This window comes from Saccopteryx leptura, chromosome X (genome assembly GCF_036850995.1).
Source record: "Saccopteryx leptura isolate mSacLep1 chromosome X, mSacLep1_pri_phased_curated, whole genome shotgun sequence".
Lineage (NCBI taxonomy): Eukaryota > Metazoa > Chordata > Mammalia > Chiroptera > Emballonuridae > Saccopteryx > Saccopteryx leptura.
The window spans coordinates 97,174,718-97,192,605 of record NC_089516.1 but is presented as its reverse complement, the minus strand read 5'-3'; the positions used below and the strand labels follow the sequence as shown (position 1 = coordinate 97,192,605).

Here is a 17,888-nt window from a genome sequence, read left to right as displayed (position 1 = left end):
GGCAGATAAATTAACTGAGAATTCCTTCAAATCTATTTTCCAACATGAATGATAAAACAATTTGACTTTTAAATTAAAGCTTACTGATACATGATATATGGAGCTTAGTAGAGATAAATCTTACTTTAAAAGATTATGTAAAGAGCATAGGAGTCATTTAGTACAATTCTTCTGGTGAAACAAAGAGCCTTGGGAGTATCCTTTTTTAAATACATCATCTGTGCATTGTATTGTGTGTTCACTGCCCAAAATAAAGTCTCCTTCCATCACTATTTATCCTTCCTAAACCCTTTTCTACCTCCCTCCACCTCCCTCCCCCGCTGGTAATCACCATACTGTGGTCTGTGATTTTTTTTTTTTTTTTTTTTGCTTAATCCTTTCACCTTTTCACCCAACCCTTCAACCTCTCTCTCCACTGATGGCTGTCAGTCTGTTCTGTCTATTTATGAGTCTGTTTCTATTTTATTTAGTTTATTCTGTTTGTTAGATTTTAATGAAAAAAGATGAGTGAATCTGAAGTTACTGAATATGTTGGGGGAAAATCCAGCAGTTTAAAATTTGTTCCAAAACATTTCCTTGAAGCCAGTGAACAGATTGAGAGGAAACTATTGGAGCAGCAGGAAAGACATATGTGTTTTCATAGCAGCATCCAGATTTAAAAGGTAACACAAATAGGTAAGAATCAGACAGGAACTGGGCATTGAAGCCAAATTGGCAAGGATATTTTTAGAAGACCAAGAAAGGAGTTGTTAATACCAGGATATAATAGTTTGTTTTAAAACTTTGGGGAAAGAATGAATCACTCATTTCTTCTTTCATCAAATATTATGACACATCTCCTATGTGCCATGTACTAGGGATATAATAATGAAAGAAGAATCCTGATGTCTGAATAAATGGGATGAAGTTTATACAAATAAGTAAGTTAAATACCTAGAAAGTAATTGCTTTAATGGAGGGTATATGCAAAATGGGAAAAACTTTTAAACATGTATATAGTAATCAAGGAAGGCTTCACAAAACAGGTTATATGTAAGCTTAAACTTTTTTTAATTTTTTTTTATTTTTTGTGGCAGAGACAGAGAGAGTCAGAGAGAGGGACAGATAGGAGCAGACAGACCAGAAGGGAGAGAGATGAGAAACATCAATTCTTCCTTGCAGCTCCTTAGTTGTTCATTGATTGCTTTCTCATATGTGCCTTGACCGGGCGGCTACAGCAGACTGAGTGACCCCCTGCTCAAGCCAGCGACCTTGGGCTCAAGCTGGTGAGCTTTGCTCAAACCAGATGAGCTCGCGCTCAAGCTTGAGACCTCGGAGTCTTGAACCTGGGTCCTCCACATCCCAGTCCGACGCTCCATCCACTGCGTCACCGCCTAGTCAGGCTGTAAGCTTAAACTTGAAGGAAAAAATGGAGTTTGCTAGTGGGTAAATAGAAAAAGGACAATCTATGCAGAGGGAGGTATATGCAAGGACATGAAAGGGCAAGAGATGTTCTGGGAGTGTGAAGAAAGAAGGTATAAGGACATTTTCATTTTCCTTGAAGTCTTAGTAGCATTTTTTTTTTTTAGAGTGAGGGAAAAGTAATTCCCCAGATCTCTTTTTTTTGTGTACATGTGTGCCCAGAACTATAAAAAAGAAAAGAAAAGAATGGATAAATGTTGCATCTTGAAGCCCTGGCTGTTTGGCTCAGCAGTAGAGCATCAGCCCAACATGTGGAAGTCTCAGGTTCGATTGCCAGTCAGGGCACACAGGAGAAGCAACCATCTGCTTCTCCACCCTCCCTCTCCCCGTTCTCTATCTCCCCCCCCCACCGCTCTCTTCCCCTTCTGCAGCCATGGCTTAAATGATTTGAGCGTAGTTGGCCCCAGGTGCTGAGGATGGCTCCATGGCCTCGTCTTAAGATGCTGAAATAGCTCAGTTGCTGAACAACAGAGCAGTGGCCCCGGATGGGCAGAGCATTGCCCCATATAAGGGGCTTGCCAGGTGGATTCTGGTCAGGGTGCATGCGGGAGTCTCTCTCTCTCTGCCTCCCCACCTCCCTGCCTCTCACTTAATTTTTTAAAAAAGTGTTGTATCTTAATTTATCTGGAACCATAATAAATTTAAGATTAGGGCTTGACAAAGAGATAACTATTTGGATGGCAACCCCAAATTAATTTTAGGGTAATTGGTTCTTGGACACTAGGACTACTCCATGGTTATGATAACTACCTGCCCTCCAGATATAAGTTAAATGGTCTTTTAAATATGACTCTGGCCCATCATGGAGATCTGTGACTAGGCCATGACTCTTAAGAGTGAAAGTTTAGAAATAACATCTATTGGGCAGAAGTCTCAGAGCCAAGTCATTCTATTTCTCTTGAGTAAAAGGAATAGTGACTTTCTGAAGATTAAGCAAATAGTTATGATCTGTTAAATCTAAATGTTAGATACAAAAATTATTTAACATCTTTCTTATATCATCTTTGCCAAACCCCCATCTAACTTATCTAACTTTAAAATTTTTGAGGTATTAGACCCTTGGTTTAAAAATTTTTTTTTGTTTATTTGTTTTAAAGAGGTGGAGGGAGAGAGAAAGAGAAAGAGAGAAGGGCAGAAGGGGGGAGCAGAAAGCATCAACCCCCATATGTGCCTTGACCAGGCAAGCCCAGGGTTTTGAACCGGTGACCTCAGCATTCTATGTCAATCAGTGCTTTATCCACTGCACCACCACAGGTCAGCCCCTTGGTTTGTGGTGTGTAGTTTCAGTATGATGAGTTTGAGGTGGTTGCAAGGGATCTACGTGTGTTCTATCACCAGTAGGTTTATTCAGTTAAACATAAGGATTTCTGGCTTAAGTAGTTTAATAATCCACTATAAATTTTATTAAAACGGGAAACTAGTATACTATCCTGCATATAGAATCTTTTGAAGATAAAATTTTCCATAACTCTAGTTCTAACTGGCATCATTTTAGTTTTTTACTCTATTTTATATAAAATGAAAAGATGTTCAGTTAAAAACAAATAAGGAAATTTGAGAAGTGCATTAGAGAAGGCTGTCTGTTATCACAAACTCATCCTAAGAATATTATAGCTATCAAAACTACAAATGATAAAAGAGATAACAGCCATCATACTGCTGGAATGTTTTCAAATAAAGTATCTGTAATATCAGTTTTAATATTTGTGGATATCAGATTTTAGCTGCAAGTAAAACTTGCAGCTCAAACTTACATATCTTTAGAGTCCATTTTAGCTTAAGAAGTGCAATCAGCACATACTGAGCACCCCACTGTTGCACAACACAGTGACTAAGCTCTCTGGAATTTTTTTAGAGATATTCAGACATGGTTTCTGTCTTTGAGGAGCTTGTAGTCTCTTTATAATAGCAGATTGTCATATACATGAAACAATTTATAGAGTAATAAAATGGCTATTTGAACCATCAAAACCTAAGTGGTATGATGTAGGAAAAATACCCTGAGAGAACAGATAAGGAAGGTTTTGGTAGAAAGTATGACTTAAGATTTGCCTTAAACGATACAGGATTTAGAAAAGTGAGGCAAAGGAATTTCAAGATGGAAATACAGCATGAGCTAAGGAACACAGAATTGTAAAAACAATGGGGACTAAGGGTAAGCGGATATAACTAGAGTGAGGGAAATCCAGTCAGATGGATAGAGTAGGGCATGGGTCCCCAAACTTTTTACACAGGGGGCCAGTTCACTGTCCCTCAGACCATTGGAGGGCCGGACTATAAAAAAAACTATGAACAAATCCCTATGCACACTGCACATATCTTATTTTAAAGTAAAAAAAAAAGGGGGGGGAACAAATACAATATTTAAAATAAAGAACAAGTAAATTTAAATCAACAAACTGACCAGTATTTCAATGGGAACTATGGGCCTGCTTTTGGCTAATGAGATGGTCAATGTCCGGTTCCATATTTGTCACTGCTAGCTGTAACAGGTGATATGACGCGCTTCCGGAGCCGTGATGCATGCATCCCACGTCACCGGAAGTAGTACTGTACGTGAGCCATGCTGCGCTTTGTGGCGCCACCACATATAGTACTCCCGGAGCACAGGATGAGGATGGATCCTGTGCTCCTCTCACCACCAATGAAAGAGGTGCCCCTATCAGAGGTGCAGCGGGGGCCGGATAAATGGCCTCAGGGGGCCACATGTGGCTCATGGGCCATAGTTTGGGGACCCCTGGAGTAGGGCCATATTCTAGAGCAGAGGTTGGCAAACTTTTCTTGTGAAGAGCCAGTTGGTAAATACATATTTTTGGCTTTGTGGGCCATACAGTCTCTGTTACAACTACTCAGTCATGCTGTATCTTGAAAGCACCTGTAAACAAATCAGGCAGTGGTCTGGATTGAGCCCAGAGGCTATAGTTTGCCAAGGCCTGTTCTAGAGCCACAGTTCCCAAACTGTGCTGAGCTGCACATACTTAGCTCACAGGGGAACCATGAGATGTTTTAAATTTTTGAAGGAAATGCAGTGATACTTGACTTTTATTTATAAAAATAGAAATTGTTTTCTTTTGCTGTCATAACAAATTACCACAAACTTAGTGGCTTAAGACAACACTAACCTCTTATCTTAGAGTTCTGTGAGTTAGAAATCTAACATGGACTCATTGGACTAAAATCAAGGTATTGACAAGGCTGCATTCCTTTCTGGAGGCTTCAGGGGAGAATGTGTTTCCTTGCCTTTTTCAGCTTCTTGCAGTTGCCAGCATTTCTTGGCCCGCGGCTCTCTTCCTCCATCTTAAAAGCTAACTATGGTATGTTGAGTCCTCACATCACATCACTCCAATGACCTGGTTTCTAACATCACATCTCTGGTTCTCACTCTTGCCACACTCTTACTTTTAAAGACCCTTGTAATTACATTGGATAATTCAAGATCATCTATTGTAAAGTCTTAATATCATCTTAATATCTTAATATCATATTAATATCTTGATATCATCCGCAACCTGAATTCCCCCTTTATATATAACCTAATACATTCATAGGTTTCAGGAATTAGGACATAGATGTTTTTGAAGGACCATTATTCTGCCTATCAGAGTACACCCTCTGGCCCCCTAATATCCACTTAGATCTCACTCACATGCTTATATCCACCCCATCCCATTGTTCCCCAGAGTCTCGACTAGTCCAGCAATTTAAAGTCTAAACTTTCATTTTAATGTCATCAGCTCAAAATTCCAAAATCTCATCATCTGCATCAGATATGGCTAATTCTCTGAGTATGATGCATTTTGGGGTTAAATTACTCTCCATTTATAAGCCTGTCTTTTTATTTTTATATTTTACTCCCAAAATACAGTGGTAGAACAGACATAGGATACCAGTTATAGATATTACAGTTCAGATGAGGAGAAAATGGAAGGAAAAAGGAGTCTCTGGTCCCAAGCAATTTCAAAATCTAGCCAAGCTAACTTCATTAAATTTCAAGGCCTGGGAATAATCTTTGGGGGCTTGGATTTAAGGTTCCGCTTTCTGGGCTCAGAGTTCTACCCTCAAAATTATCTTTCATTTTTCATGAAGGGTAGCATGTATTTACAGCTAAAATGTTTCATCAGCCTTTATCCTTAGTATAGAGTTTTGGAGGCCTAACTACCTTCTTTCATTTTTTACTCTTTTAATTCCTTGTGGTCCAATCTAGCAGTTTTTGTGCTAGTATTCCATCCTCAAGAACCTTTTGGGTCTTTCATGTATGTCATGGATATTTACTCCATCAGATAAGTGGCTCCTGCCGGTGTCTCCTGGATAATCTTATTTCTGTTCTTAGTTTATCGCTGAGATGACTGTGGAGATCTGAGTCAACATGTTTAATCTTTTCAAAGAGCCTTTCATGTGACTGAATACCCTGACCTTTTGATCTTTCTGAACTATTACCAAAGGTTGTTTAGTGATAGCCTTGTCTTTTTCTCTAGAGCAGGCGTCCCCAAACTACGGCCGGCGGGCCGCATGCGTCCACCCTGAGACCATTTATCTGGCCCCCGCCGCACTTCCGGAAGGGGCACCTCTTTCATTGGTGGTCAGTGAGAGGAGCGCTGTATGTGGCAGCCCTCCAACTGTCTGAAGGACAGTGAACTGGCCCCCTGTGTAAAAAGTTTGGGGACCCCTGCTCTAGAGCATGCTTTCTTAACAGCAAATGTCAAAATTTTAGCATCTTTTATAATCTGGATAGGCTGAGAATTTCCAAAACCATTAAATCCTGGTTCTTTTTTGTTGAACAATTCTTCCCTCAGTTTATCTTTTTCATCTCACATTTTACATAAGCAGCACGAAGACATCAGGTCACACTTAACACTTTGCTTGGAAATCTCAATTAAATGTGTCATCACTTACTTACGGGTTCTGCTTTCCACATACCTGTAGGACACAATTCTGCTAAGCTTTCTGCCACATATATAACATGGATTACCTTCACTCAAGTTTTCCAATAACATGTTCCTCATTTCCTTCTGAGCCTTTACTAGCAATAACTTTAGAACCCATAATTATACTAACAGTCTGTTCACAATAATTTTGGTATCATCTAAGGGAATTTCTGTTTCCTCTTCTGTGTTCCTCACTTTCTTCAGAGCCTTCACCAGTAGGGTGTTTAACATCCGTATGTATACTGACAGTACGTTCAAGGCAATGTAGGATGTTTCCGTTGTGCTCCTCAAATGATTCCACCCTCTGCCCACTGCCCAATTCTAAACCAACTTCCACAGTTTTAGGTGTTTGTTATAGCAGCATCCCCTACTTCCATGTACCTAAAGCTGCTGCATTCCTTTTAATTACAACATATCCTTGTGAATCTAGGCTTTCAGTGGTTGCTTTTATACAAAGCAAATAATGCATGAAAATCAGTCTTAACTAAAAAATTAGGAAAGTTGTGTCCAGTGTGATTCCAAGGTTTGAGAAGTACAGTACCCAACAGGCATACACCTCCCATTAGTAAATAATTGTGGTTATTTAAGAATGAAATGGAATTTTTTAAACTTATATGTATTATTTTTTCAAATAGATTCTAAATATTAGTTCATAAATATTTACTAAATTGTTTATAGCTAATAAATGGAACTGGTACATAATTTGACATAAGGGTGCCATGAACTGAGAAAGTTTGAGAACTTCTGTCTTAGAGAAACATTGGGTAGAGCAACTGATTGATGCCTTAGGCAGTGAGAATTTATTGTGTGTTCTTAAATAGAGGAATGAGTTGAAACACTATCTTAATGAGGGCGTTATAGGACCAGGCTATCCATGCAGTTGAATACCTGCATACAACTTAAGTCTACCCTCTAGATATACAAATTTCCAACTGCAGATCAAAAGTTGACTCTTGAACGACACCAGTTTGAACTTTGCAGGTTCACTAATATATGGATTTTGAACACGGTGAATTTAGTCTTTGCAAGTCCACCTATACTTAGATTTTTTTTTATTATTAAGTGAGAGGTAGGGAGACAGAAAGACTCCCGTATTTGCCCCAACCAGGATCCACCCAGTAAGTCCCCTACAGGGTGATACTCCTCCCATCTTGGGGCCCTTGCTCTGTTTTTTGGCAACCAAGCTATTTTTAGCACTGAGGTGGCTGGCCATGAGCCATCCTCAGCCCCCAGAACCAACTCAATCAAACCAATGGAGCCATGGCTACAGGAGGGAGAGAGAGAGAAAAAGAGAGAGAGAAGGGGATGTAGGTGGGGTAGAGAAGCAGATGATCACTTCTCCTATGTGCCCTGACCAAAAATGAAACCAGAGCACCACAGACTGGGCTGATGCTCTACCACTGAGCCGAACAGCCACGGCCACTTATACTTAGATTTAATATTATTTTTTTTACATCCATGTATAAGTGGACTCACACAGCTTAAGCTCACATTGTTTAAGGGTCAGCTGTATGTTATTATTATATACAAGTTAATAGTTTTTAAGGTACTTTACATGAATTATGTCAGTTGATATATCTGACAACAGGGTGTGGGATGGATTGAAGGAAGGAGTAAAGGCTACTGGAGTAATCTAAGTGTGAGGTGAAGGTCTGAAATGAGAGCAGCCATGTGAAAAGAAGTATGTGACAGATTTTATGAAAAAAAATCAAAAGAATTTGATGATACATTGATAATGGCATATGGGAAAAAAAGGAGAGGGAAGGATCAAAGATCTTCAAATTCTCAAATTTAGTAGACAAGATCATTGATAGAATAATGAGATTGGGAAAAGGAACAGTTTCATGGAGTGCCAATGGTAGAAACTAGATTGCACAGGATTAAATCGAGATTGAGGAAGAGATAATGGATTAGACCACATATACCAGGATTCGGGAAGTAAAGAGGAGATTAATGGAATAGTAGAGTAAATCCAGGGTTTTTGTCAAAAGGAACGGGGTTTCAAAATACTTGAGAACTATCTCTTAATTGAAGTGGTGGTTGCATGACTGCATACAATTGCCAAAGTTAATAGAACTGCACACTGAAAAAGATGAACTTTACTCTGTATAAATTTTATCTCGGTAAATTTTCCCTGAATACATGAGAACAGAAGCTTTTTTTTTTTTTTTTTTTTTTTTTTTTTTTTCCTGAAGCTGGAAACGGGGAGAGACAGTCAGACAGACTCCCGCATGCGCCCGACCGGGATCCTCCCGGCATGCCCACCATGGGGTACGCTCTGCCCACCAGGGGGCGATGCTCTGCCCATTCTGGGCGTCGCTATATTGCTACCAGAGCCGCGCTAGCGCCTGAGGCAGAGGCCACAGAGCCATCCCCAGCGCCCGGGCCATCTTTGCTCCAATGGAGCCTTGGCTGCGGGAGGGGAAGAGAGAGACAGAGAGGAAAGCGCGGCGGAGGGGTGGATAAGCAAATGGGTGCTTCTCCTGTGTGCCCTGGCCGGGAATCGAACCCGGGTCCTCCACACGCTAGGCCGACGCTCTACCGCTGAGCCAACCGGCCAGGGCCAGAAGCTTATTTTTATTTTTCATTGAGCTATAACTCATACCTTAAAAGGTCACCAATTTAAAGTATATACAATTCAGTGGTTTTTAGTATATTCACAAAATTGTGTAACCATCATCACTGTCTAACTCCAAAACATTTTCATAACTACTAAAAGTAACCCCTTGTTCATTATCAGTCACTCCACATTTCTCCTTCCCTTCAACCTCTGGCAACTGCCTATCTACTCCTTTTTTTAAAATTTTTATTGTGGTAAAATACATATAACATGACCATCTTAACCATTCTGAAGTGTACAGTTTAGTGGTATTAAGTACATTCATCTTGTTAAGCAATCATCAACACCATCCAGCTGCAGAACTATTTTCATCTTGCAAAGTGAAATTCTATACTCATTAAACAATAATGTCCCATTCCCCTCACCAGTCCCTGGCAACTGCCACTCCACTTTCTGTTTCTATGATTTTGACTACTCTAAATACCTCACATAAGTTATTAGTCTTTTTGTGACTGGCTTATTTCACTGAGCATGATGTCCTCAAGCTTCATCTATGTTGTAGCATGTGTCAGAATCCTGTTCCCTGTTCAAGGCTAAATAATATTCCCTTGTATGTATATACTAGATTTTGTTTTTTCATTCAACCATTAATGGACATTTGAGTTTTTCCCACATTTTAGCTGTTGTAATTTATAGTCTAAATCCCTTATCCACAGGGGATATGTTCCAAGACCCCCAATGAAAACCTGAAACCATAGATAGTACTAAATCCTATATGTGCTATGTTTTTCCTATATATATACAGACCTATGATAAAATTTAATTTATAAAGTAGGCACAGAAAGAGATTAACAACAATAATAAATAGAACAATTATAACAGTATACTATTAATAAAGTTATATGGCTGTGGTCTCTCAAAATATCTTATTGTACTCTACATACGATATGGAAATGCTGGACAAAGATGTTTCATACCCCAGGTGGGATGAGGCAGGACTGTGTAAGATTTCATCCCACTACTGAGAACTGTGTGCAATTTAAAATTTATGAATTATTTATTTCTGGAATTTTTCATTTAATATTTTTAGACCACAGTTGACCATGGGTAACTAAAACTGTAGAAAGCAAAACTGCAGATCAGGTGGGGGACTATTTTTTTTTTTTTTTTTTGTCTAATATGTATTAGTATAGCCATCCTTGCTCTCTTCAGGTAACTATTTACGTGAAATACCGTTTTTCATCCTTTCACTTTCCACCTGTATGTGTCTTTGTATCTAAAGTTTGTTTCATGTAGACAGCATATATTTGGATCTTTTTTTTTTTTTACTCTACCAATCTCTGTCTTTTGATTGGGTAGTTTCATCTATCTACATTTAAAGTAATTACTGATAAGGAGGGACTCCTGTCATTTTATTTGTTTTCTATATGCTTTGTAAATTTTGTAACCTTCATTTCCAGCATTACTATCCTCTTTTGCTTTCAGTTGATTTTTCTTAGTGAAACACTTATTTCCTTTTGTGCAGTTTATAGCTGTTTTCTTTGTGGTTACCATGGGAATTACATTATCCTGTGATCAGGAGCAGCAGACAGCTATTAAAGCACAAACCCCTGATATTTGAAGGACAGAGTTCTTTTTGCCCACACTGGCTCCTGAAGTTCTCTTAGGATGTGTGCAGAGCTACCTATCACTGAGATGGTGTAGAAGATGGTAGTTACTACTGTGCTAAGAGCTGAAATTTGCCAGTTTACCATCTAAGCCTTCATTAGACTCCACAGTTCCAAATAGTTACCATATACTCTGTCATACATTGTTGTCTAAGTGGGGAGTAAAATTCTTGGTGCTTTCTACTTTACCGTCTTCTTAGAATCCTGTCTAATTGACTTCTTTTAAAAGTTGACTTAAAGTATAATTTTCAGAGAAAACAAGGAATAGTTCTTCATCTGTCACTTGAAGGAAGGATATATAATAAAAGTAGGAACATCAGTAGGTTGGAGGGGAAAAGGGGCACTCATGGATGATTACTGTGATTTTCTCCGTGTAGTTAGAATGTAATTTAATATGAACAAGGTGGAGGTAAGGAAAAAATCCTCTTAGGGAGAAAAGAGGTCTATAAAACCTTGGGAAATGATGATGGATATCAAGAGATTTTAAACATACTAATTTTTTAGTATTTCAAGTGTGTACAGTTTGTACATGAAGTAATCCTAGGTTGTAGAATTAAATAGGAATTAGTTATTAGAAATTGGCAGTTTTTGAAAGTAAAATTCTAGTTTTGACTTATACACTTTTTTATTTTTATTTATTTATTGATTTTATTATTATTATTACTACTTTTTTAGTTAGAGTGAGACAGACAGACAGGTAGACAGGATGAGAGAGAGATGAGAAGCATCATCTCATAGTTGTGGCACTTTAGTTGTTCATTAATTGTCTCTCATATGTGCCTTGACCCCGGGGGGCTCCAGCTGAGCAAATAACCCCTTAGTCAAGCCAGCGACCTTGGAATTTTGTCAGTGATCTCATGCTCAAGCCAGTGGCCCGTGCTCAAGTTAGCAACACATTACATTTTTTGACCCTGGGTCTACTGTTGTTAATTTGGAAAGAGATAAGGGAGAAAGAGCAACAGCCAGAACTGTGGTATGGCTTGCACTAACAGCTGTGTAGTAGAACGTTGAAGGGGACTTTGTTACCCAATGGTACCACGATTGCTCTGATCAACATCTGCATGAAGAGGAACTGAACTGTATGGATATTGTTAAGTTTGTATTTGATTGACTTATAATAGATAGGGTACAGTATTTGATCCTCTGACTTTCAGCTTGGTCCTGAATTGTTTCCCTGTAGTTATCTGACAATCAAATAACTTACCAGTATTTGGCTCTGTCCTAACTCTGAAATTTAGTCCTGTGTCATTTCTTTAATGACAACTTCCCACCCCCATGATTCTAAAATCCGTGAAAATTTGGAGAACACAGTACTTTTTAGGACTTGTGACCATTTTACTTTTTCAATCAAGTGACTACTCAGCATCCCGACTGTCATTTTGACATGTAATTTGCAAAGTAGTGGATTCCTATCCTAGTTCTCATAAGTGTAGATGTTCAAACCTGTGCTTAATATTTTAAATTGTTGGCTTCTGTTAGATGGAAGCATCTCATAGGTTGCAAACTTGTTCAGCAGATTGTCAACATTAATGTGCTTCTTGCTTTTTCTTTAAGGTTGACAATAAATGCCCTTGCGCAGAAGCTCAATGCTTATTGGAAGGAAAAGATTTCCCAAGAGAATTTTGAGACCTCAGCCATAGCGAGGACAATACCGTGAGTAGTAAATATAGAATATAAAGGTATTAGGGGTAATGTCCATAGAGCAAACGGAAGGAGCAAGAAGAGGGTGCTTTTCACATAAGGAAGTTTAACTAATACTGGGAAATCACAGGTACTAGTTATATCATTCTCTAAACCTCTTCAGAATGGTTTAACACTTGTGTGGTTTGAATCATAAATATAAAGAGTTTAGTATGTTCAGTTTCTCCTATTGACAGTATGATATAATGGAGGAGAAAGGTCATTTAAAGCAGACACTCAAGGGTTGAAAATCTGGATCTGCTGCTTAATAGTTGGGTGAGCTTGGGTAAGTCAGTCATTTCACTTCTCTGAGTGTAATAAATTAGATGTATAACATTTTTAGCACAGTGCCTGGCATAGAGTAGGTATTCAGAAATGTTAGCAACCTTTCCATCTCTTTATTCCTAGTGAACATTGTTGGAACTGTACCAAGGAATTAACAGAAGTAGAGAAGCCAGTATTTAAGACAAAATGTAAAATTTATTGAATCTAAGACAGGGAGTTACAGAACTGGATCGGGATGAAATGCCTCCATAGACCAGGAGAGGAGTATAATACAGAGGCTAGAATGTGTATCAGCACACATACAGTCAGTTACACTACCATCAAGACAAAGATTAGAGTATTAAAAGTTCATTTTGAGGTAGGCAACTACTTGTGTGTGTGTGTTAATGGAAATCAAGAAAAAGTATCATATAACACTTTGTTTCAGATGCAACCTGAATGCTATATAAAAATCACTCCTGATTCTATTTTCCTCATGTCCAACCTCCATGGTTTTTAAAGACATGAAAATTAAGATGAGATGCCATTTTTTGGCCTTTCAAATAAGCAGTGGTTAATGTGATAAAAACAGATGTTCACATATTTATTGCTGGAGTGTGTATATGTATGTTATATAATCTTTCTGGAAGCAAAATTATAATAATGATTATTATTTATTGAGTACTTACTTATTATATACCAGGCACTGGCCTAAGTTCTTTACTTCTGTTTACATGTATTGATTCATCACAACAACCCTACGAGATAAATGATCTTATTACTTCCATATAAATGTAGACTACTGAGAGTTTAAGTAACTTGCTCAAAATTACACAGGTAGAAAGTGGTAGTTTTTTTAAGTTTCAAATATAGGCAATTGGGCTCCAAAACTCAAGTTCTTGACCATGGCATTCTCCTGGAAGGATGCAATGAGGATAATATGCTGTAGTCCCTTGCAATACCTATTTATTGCAAGCTCAAGCTAAAAGCCTTCCCTCTCTGTCTGGATAGAAGTTATCTATTAGTGTCTGCATGTAACCTAAGGCAGGGAGTTGCTATCTTTAGTGTTTGTCCATGAGAGAGTAATATTGACATGCTTCTGTGAGAGACTCTTCTGTGCATGTAAACCCAGAGCAAATATGACCTTTCCTCTCCCCTTCCACTACTGCTGAAACTGGTTCCTGCCGCTCTGGCTCTAAATAAAACAACAGCTGTATGGAAATATACAGACACCAGAGGTCAGGCCCGAGCTTAGAGCTGAAGAGGTTGCAAGGCTGGAGCAGCCTGGCCTAGGAGATAGGAAGCTATATTTCCAAAAAGCTATGTGAATTCTCTTTCTTAAAACAGAGATTTAAACAAGAAGAGGACATTGTATTTGAGTGGTAGAATTATGAGTTTGATTATTTTCTTTTTATATCTTTTTGTATTTCCCAGTTTTTTTCCTATAATGAGCTAATACTACTTTTATGACTAAAAAAAAAGCACTATGTATAAAGATAAAGAAAATATTGAACTAAGACATAAAAAAACACATCACTCTATTAAAATGTCTAGTATATATAAGAGCAATATATATGTAACACACAAAACCCACCCTAAGCTAAATTACGTTTTTCAAATTAATCCCTGGTGCCCTTCTACCCTCTTTCTGTGCCTTTTCCCCAGCCTTTCCCCTTCCCATGGCTTTCACACCTTAGATACTTACTATTTCTATTATATATGGACCACCTCCTTTCATAGAGAAACAAATTTGCCTTAAGGTGATGGTGACTTGATCTGCTTCCTGGGGGTGAAGGGAGAGGGTATGTGTATTAAGAGTAGAACTCTGACTTTATCCTAATAATTTAACCCAATTGTTGGACTGGAGCCACCATTTCTAGTTATTAAATTTAATCAAATTCATATTCCTTTTTAAGATTAACTGGAAATATCAACCTAATACATTTGTGTGTTTTTGAGAGAGAGAGAGAGAGAGAGAGAGAGAGAGAGAGAGAGAGAGAGAGGGGAAGGGAGAGAGATGAGAAGCATCAACTTGTAGTTGCATCACCTTAGTTGTTCATTGACTGCTTCTTCTACGTGACTTGATTGGAGGACTCCAGACAAGCTGATGACCCCTTCCTCAAGCCAGCGACCTTAGGCTCAAGCCCCTTACCATGGAATCGTGTCCATGATCCCACACTCAAGCTGGTGACACTGTGCTCAAGCTGGTGACCCTGTCCTCAAGCTGGTGAGCCTGCGCTCAAGCCAGTGACCTCAGGGTTTCAAACCTGGGAACCTCAGCCCCACAGGTCAATGTTTTATCCACTGTGCCACCATTAGTCAGGCTAATAACATTTTTTTTTGTATTTTTCTGAAGCTGGAAACGGGGAGAGACAGTCAGACAGACTCCCGCATGCGCCCGACCAGGATCCACCCGGCACGCCCATCAGGGGCAACGCTCTGCCCACCAGGGGACGATGCTCTGCCCCTCCAGGGCATCGCTCTGCCGCGACCAGAGCCACTCTAGCGCCTGGGGCAGAGGCCAAGGAGCCATCCCCAGCGCCCGGGCCATCTTTGCTCCAATGGAGCCTTGGCTGTGGGAGGGGAAGAGAGAGACAGAGAGAAAGGAGAAGGGGTGGGGTGGAGAAGCAAATGGGCGCTTCTCCTGTGTGCCCTGGCCGGGAATCGAACCTGGGTCCCCTGCACGCCAGGCCAACGCTCTACCACTGAGCCAACCGGCCAGGGCCATAACATTTTGATTAAAGTATAATCAAAGATTTTATAAAATGAAAAAATAGGAAGAGGGTGTATGTAGGGAAATAGAGAGGTTTTGATGACAATTCTTTAATGACTTCCGCAATGCATTTTAAATTTTCATGGGTTTGATAGAACCAAATAAAATGATTCTGTGGGTTTTATTTATTAGTAATATTGTAATCTATAAAATTTTTTCTAAATATTTTAATTCTAAAAATAATTACTTTTAGAATTAAAATTAACCTCTTGTTTGCTTAGAACAAGAGATTCCATGATAAATAGTATTGACCTCCATGATAGTGAATGGTAACACTATGTTAATATTTGTTACTGTTTTTCATATCCATATCTGGCATAATTCTATAGTTATTTTTTCTGTGTTCAAGATGTATGTGTTTTAGACACTTAGACTGTAACAGTTACAGTGCAGTTCATATGTGAAATTATGTTCATTCACCTCTAGGGTGTGCCTTTCTAATGTAAGACAGCACAAAGCTAGGTTACACACAGTCTCCATCTGCTTTCCTTCATTCAGGAAGATTCCTGACCAGACGTGGGTGCAGTGTGATGAATGTCTTAAATGGAGAAAGCTTCCTGGCAAGGTTGATCCATCTATATTACCTGCAAGATGGTTTTGTTACTATAATTCCCATCCAAAGTACAGGTAAGCTTAGGACCCAATATTATGCCAGAGATAACTCCTGATTTGTCTATACATTCTAAAACATTTTTCATCTCAAGTCCATACTCCTCTGTCTGGCATTCCAGCCTGTGCCAACTGGTCCTGCCATACAAATCCAGCATTATTTTTCACTTTATCTTAACACAAACCCTATGCTTTTGTCAGGCTGTGGCTTCACTATTCCCCACACATGTCACACTCATTCCTTCCTCCGTGACTTGATAGTGCCATTCCACTTGCTTACAGTGACTTTATGCATTCCATCTGCTTATCCAAATCATATCCATCTGTGATGCTTAAGTATTTTATGTGATACTTCTCCTGTTGACAATAGTTTACAGCGATTTTACTCTGACTTCCTGTGGTATTTAATTCTTGACATTTGTTCACATACTGTTTTTGTATTTTTTAGATGTTTTTCATATGTTTATACTTTCACTGTTCAAGAGATTGTAAGCTATTTGAGAACAAGGGATTTACATTTTGGGTTGAGTTGATCGTTTTCTTCCTATGCTTCCTATACCTGAATCTGTTGTAGTACCTATTGTACATTCAGTGTCGTTTGTTTACCTGTTTGTGTTCTTACTACATGTATGTTCCTATAGCATCTAACATATAGATAGTGCCTGGCATATCCGTGAGCATTCATTTAAATTTAACAAATATTTTTTATTTGATTCAGTAGTCATATAAGTTCATATAATAACTCAGTTTGCTTCATTTTATCTGTGACATAATTTGTTCCCTTCAGGATAAATGTTGACAGAAAAAAAGAAATAAAACAGAGTATATTTTCTAGAAATAAATGTTTAAAATGGAGGAAATTAAATAAACAAAATCTAGGTCTATAATGAGTAAACATTCCTTTATAGTTTCCAGCTATGGCTAAACCACTCTCCAGAGAGATTAATTGGGATTGTGATTAGAATATGGGACGGAGTGCTTAGAAATTTTTGAATCCTGTATCTCCTAATGGTGTACACTTAGTCCAGGACACATAGCCTTCCAGAATGCTGTGCCCCCTTATAAAATGGGTATAGCATAGGGTTTCCAGTTATTGTTAACTTTTATTTGTTTCTGGGATTACTTTTGACCGTTGCATGCTTCTTCTAGTACTGCTTTCAGCTTTTACTCCTCTAAAATTTTCTTCCTTGTGGTTTACATATAGCAAATATATATATTTGTCTATCTTTTCATTTATAGGATTCTTCTTTTTCTTCTCTTTGCTAGTCTCTGTACTTTTCTTTTTTATGATGTAGGCTCCTAGTTCTTGTTGCCGGCTGCCTTCTATACTAGCCTTTCTTTATCTTATTCGGGCATCATCACCCAGTTTAGGGATTCTTGTGATTCTAGACGGCATCTTGGGAATTACTTTCTTAGTAAATGAGAGGTAAAATACCTAGGCTCTAGTCTCAGCAGCTTTCTCTCTGTATAGAACCTCAAGCAAGTCTCTCATGTGCTTGGACTTCACTGTGTAAGAACAGAAATTATGCTTCATGCTGTCCACCATAATATGAATTTTGTAGCTGTCAAATACTTTGAATGTCTTGGGAGAAAGGTGATATATGCACCAAAAATAACTAGATAATGATATGTCTTGAAATAAGAATTGCTACACATTAACCTACAGGCAGGTTCTGTAATGTGGGTAGAATCTGAGATTTTTAAGCTTAGAGGATTGTTCAGCTGCCTTGTCATAATCGTGAGGAAGGGAAGGGGGTAAAAATGACACATTTTGTTTCCAAAAGATGATTTCTTCTCTCTACTGCAGGAGATGCTCTGTTCCAGAGGAACAAGAACTCATTGATGAAGATCTGTACTTGAGCAAAGCTAAGAAACAGTTGAGTATGCCTAAGGTGGTGTTCTATGTCATACAGTAGAGGAGGCTGACCCTTCCTAATAGTACAGGGGAG

The 17,888-nt window shown here is 38.7% G+C and overlaps 1 protein-coding gene across 2 annotated transcripts in view; it reads left to right on the top strand.

Annotated features, from left to right (window-relative positions):
- Positions 1-17,888, top strand: part of MORC4 (MORC family CW-type zinc finger 4) — a 62,853-nt gene that overhangs the window by 26,788 nt on the left and 18,177 nt on the right. For both annotated transcript variants that reach the window (XM_066356725.1, XM_066356724.1), the window contains exons 10-12: positions 12,168-12,266; positions 15,829-15,957; positions 17,747-17,815. In XM_066356725.1, the coding sequence (XP_066212822.1) occupies positions 12,168-12,266; positions 15,829-15,957; positions 17,747-17,815 (297 nt within the window). The remainder of the gene's footprint in view (positions 1-12,167; positions 12,267-15,828; positions 15,958-17,746; positions 17,816-17,888) is intronic.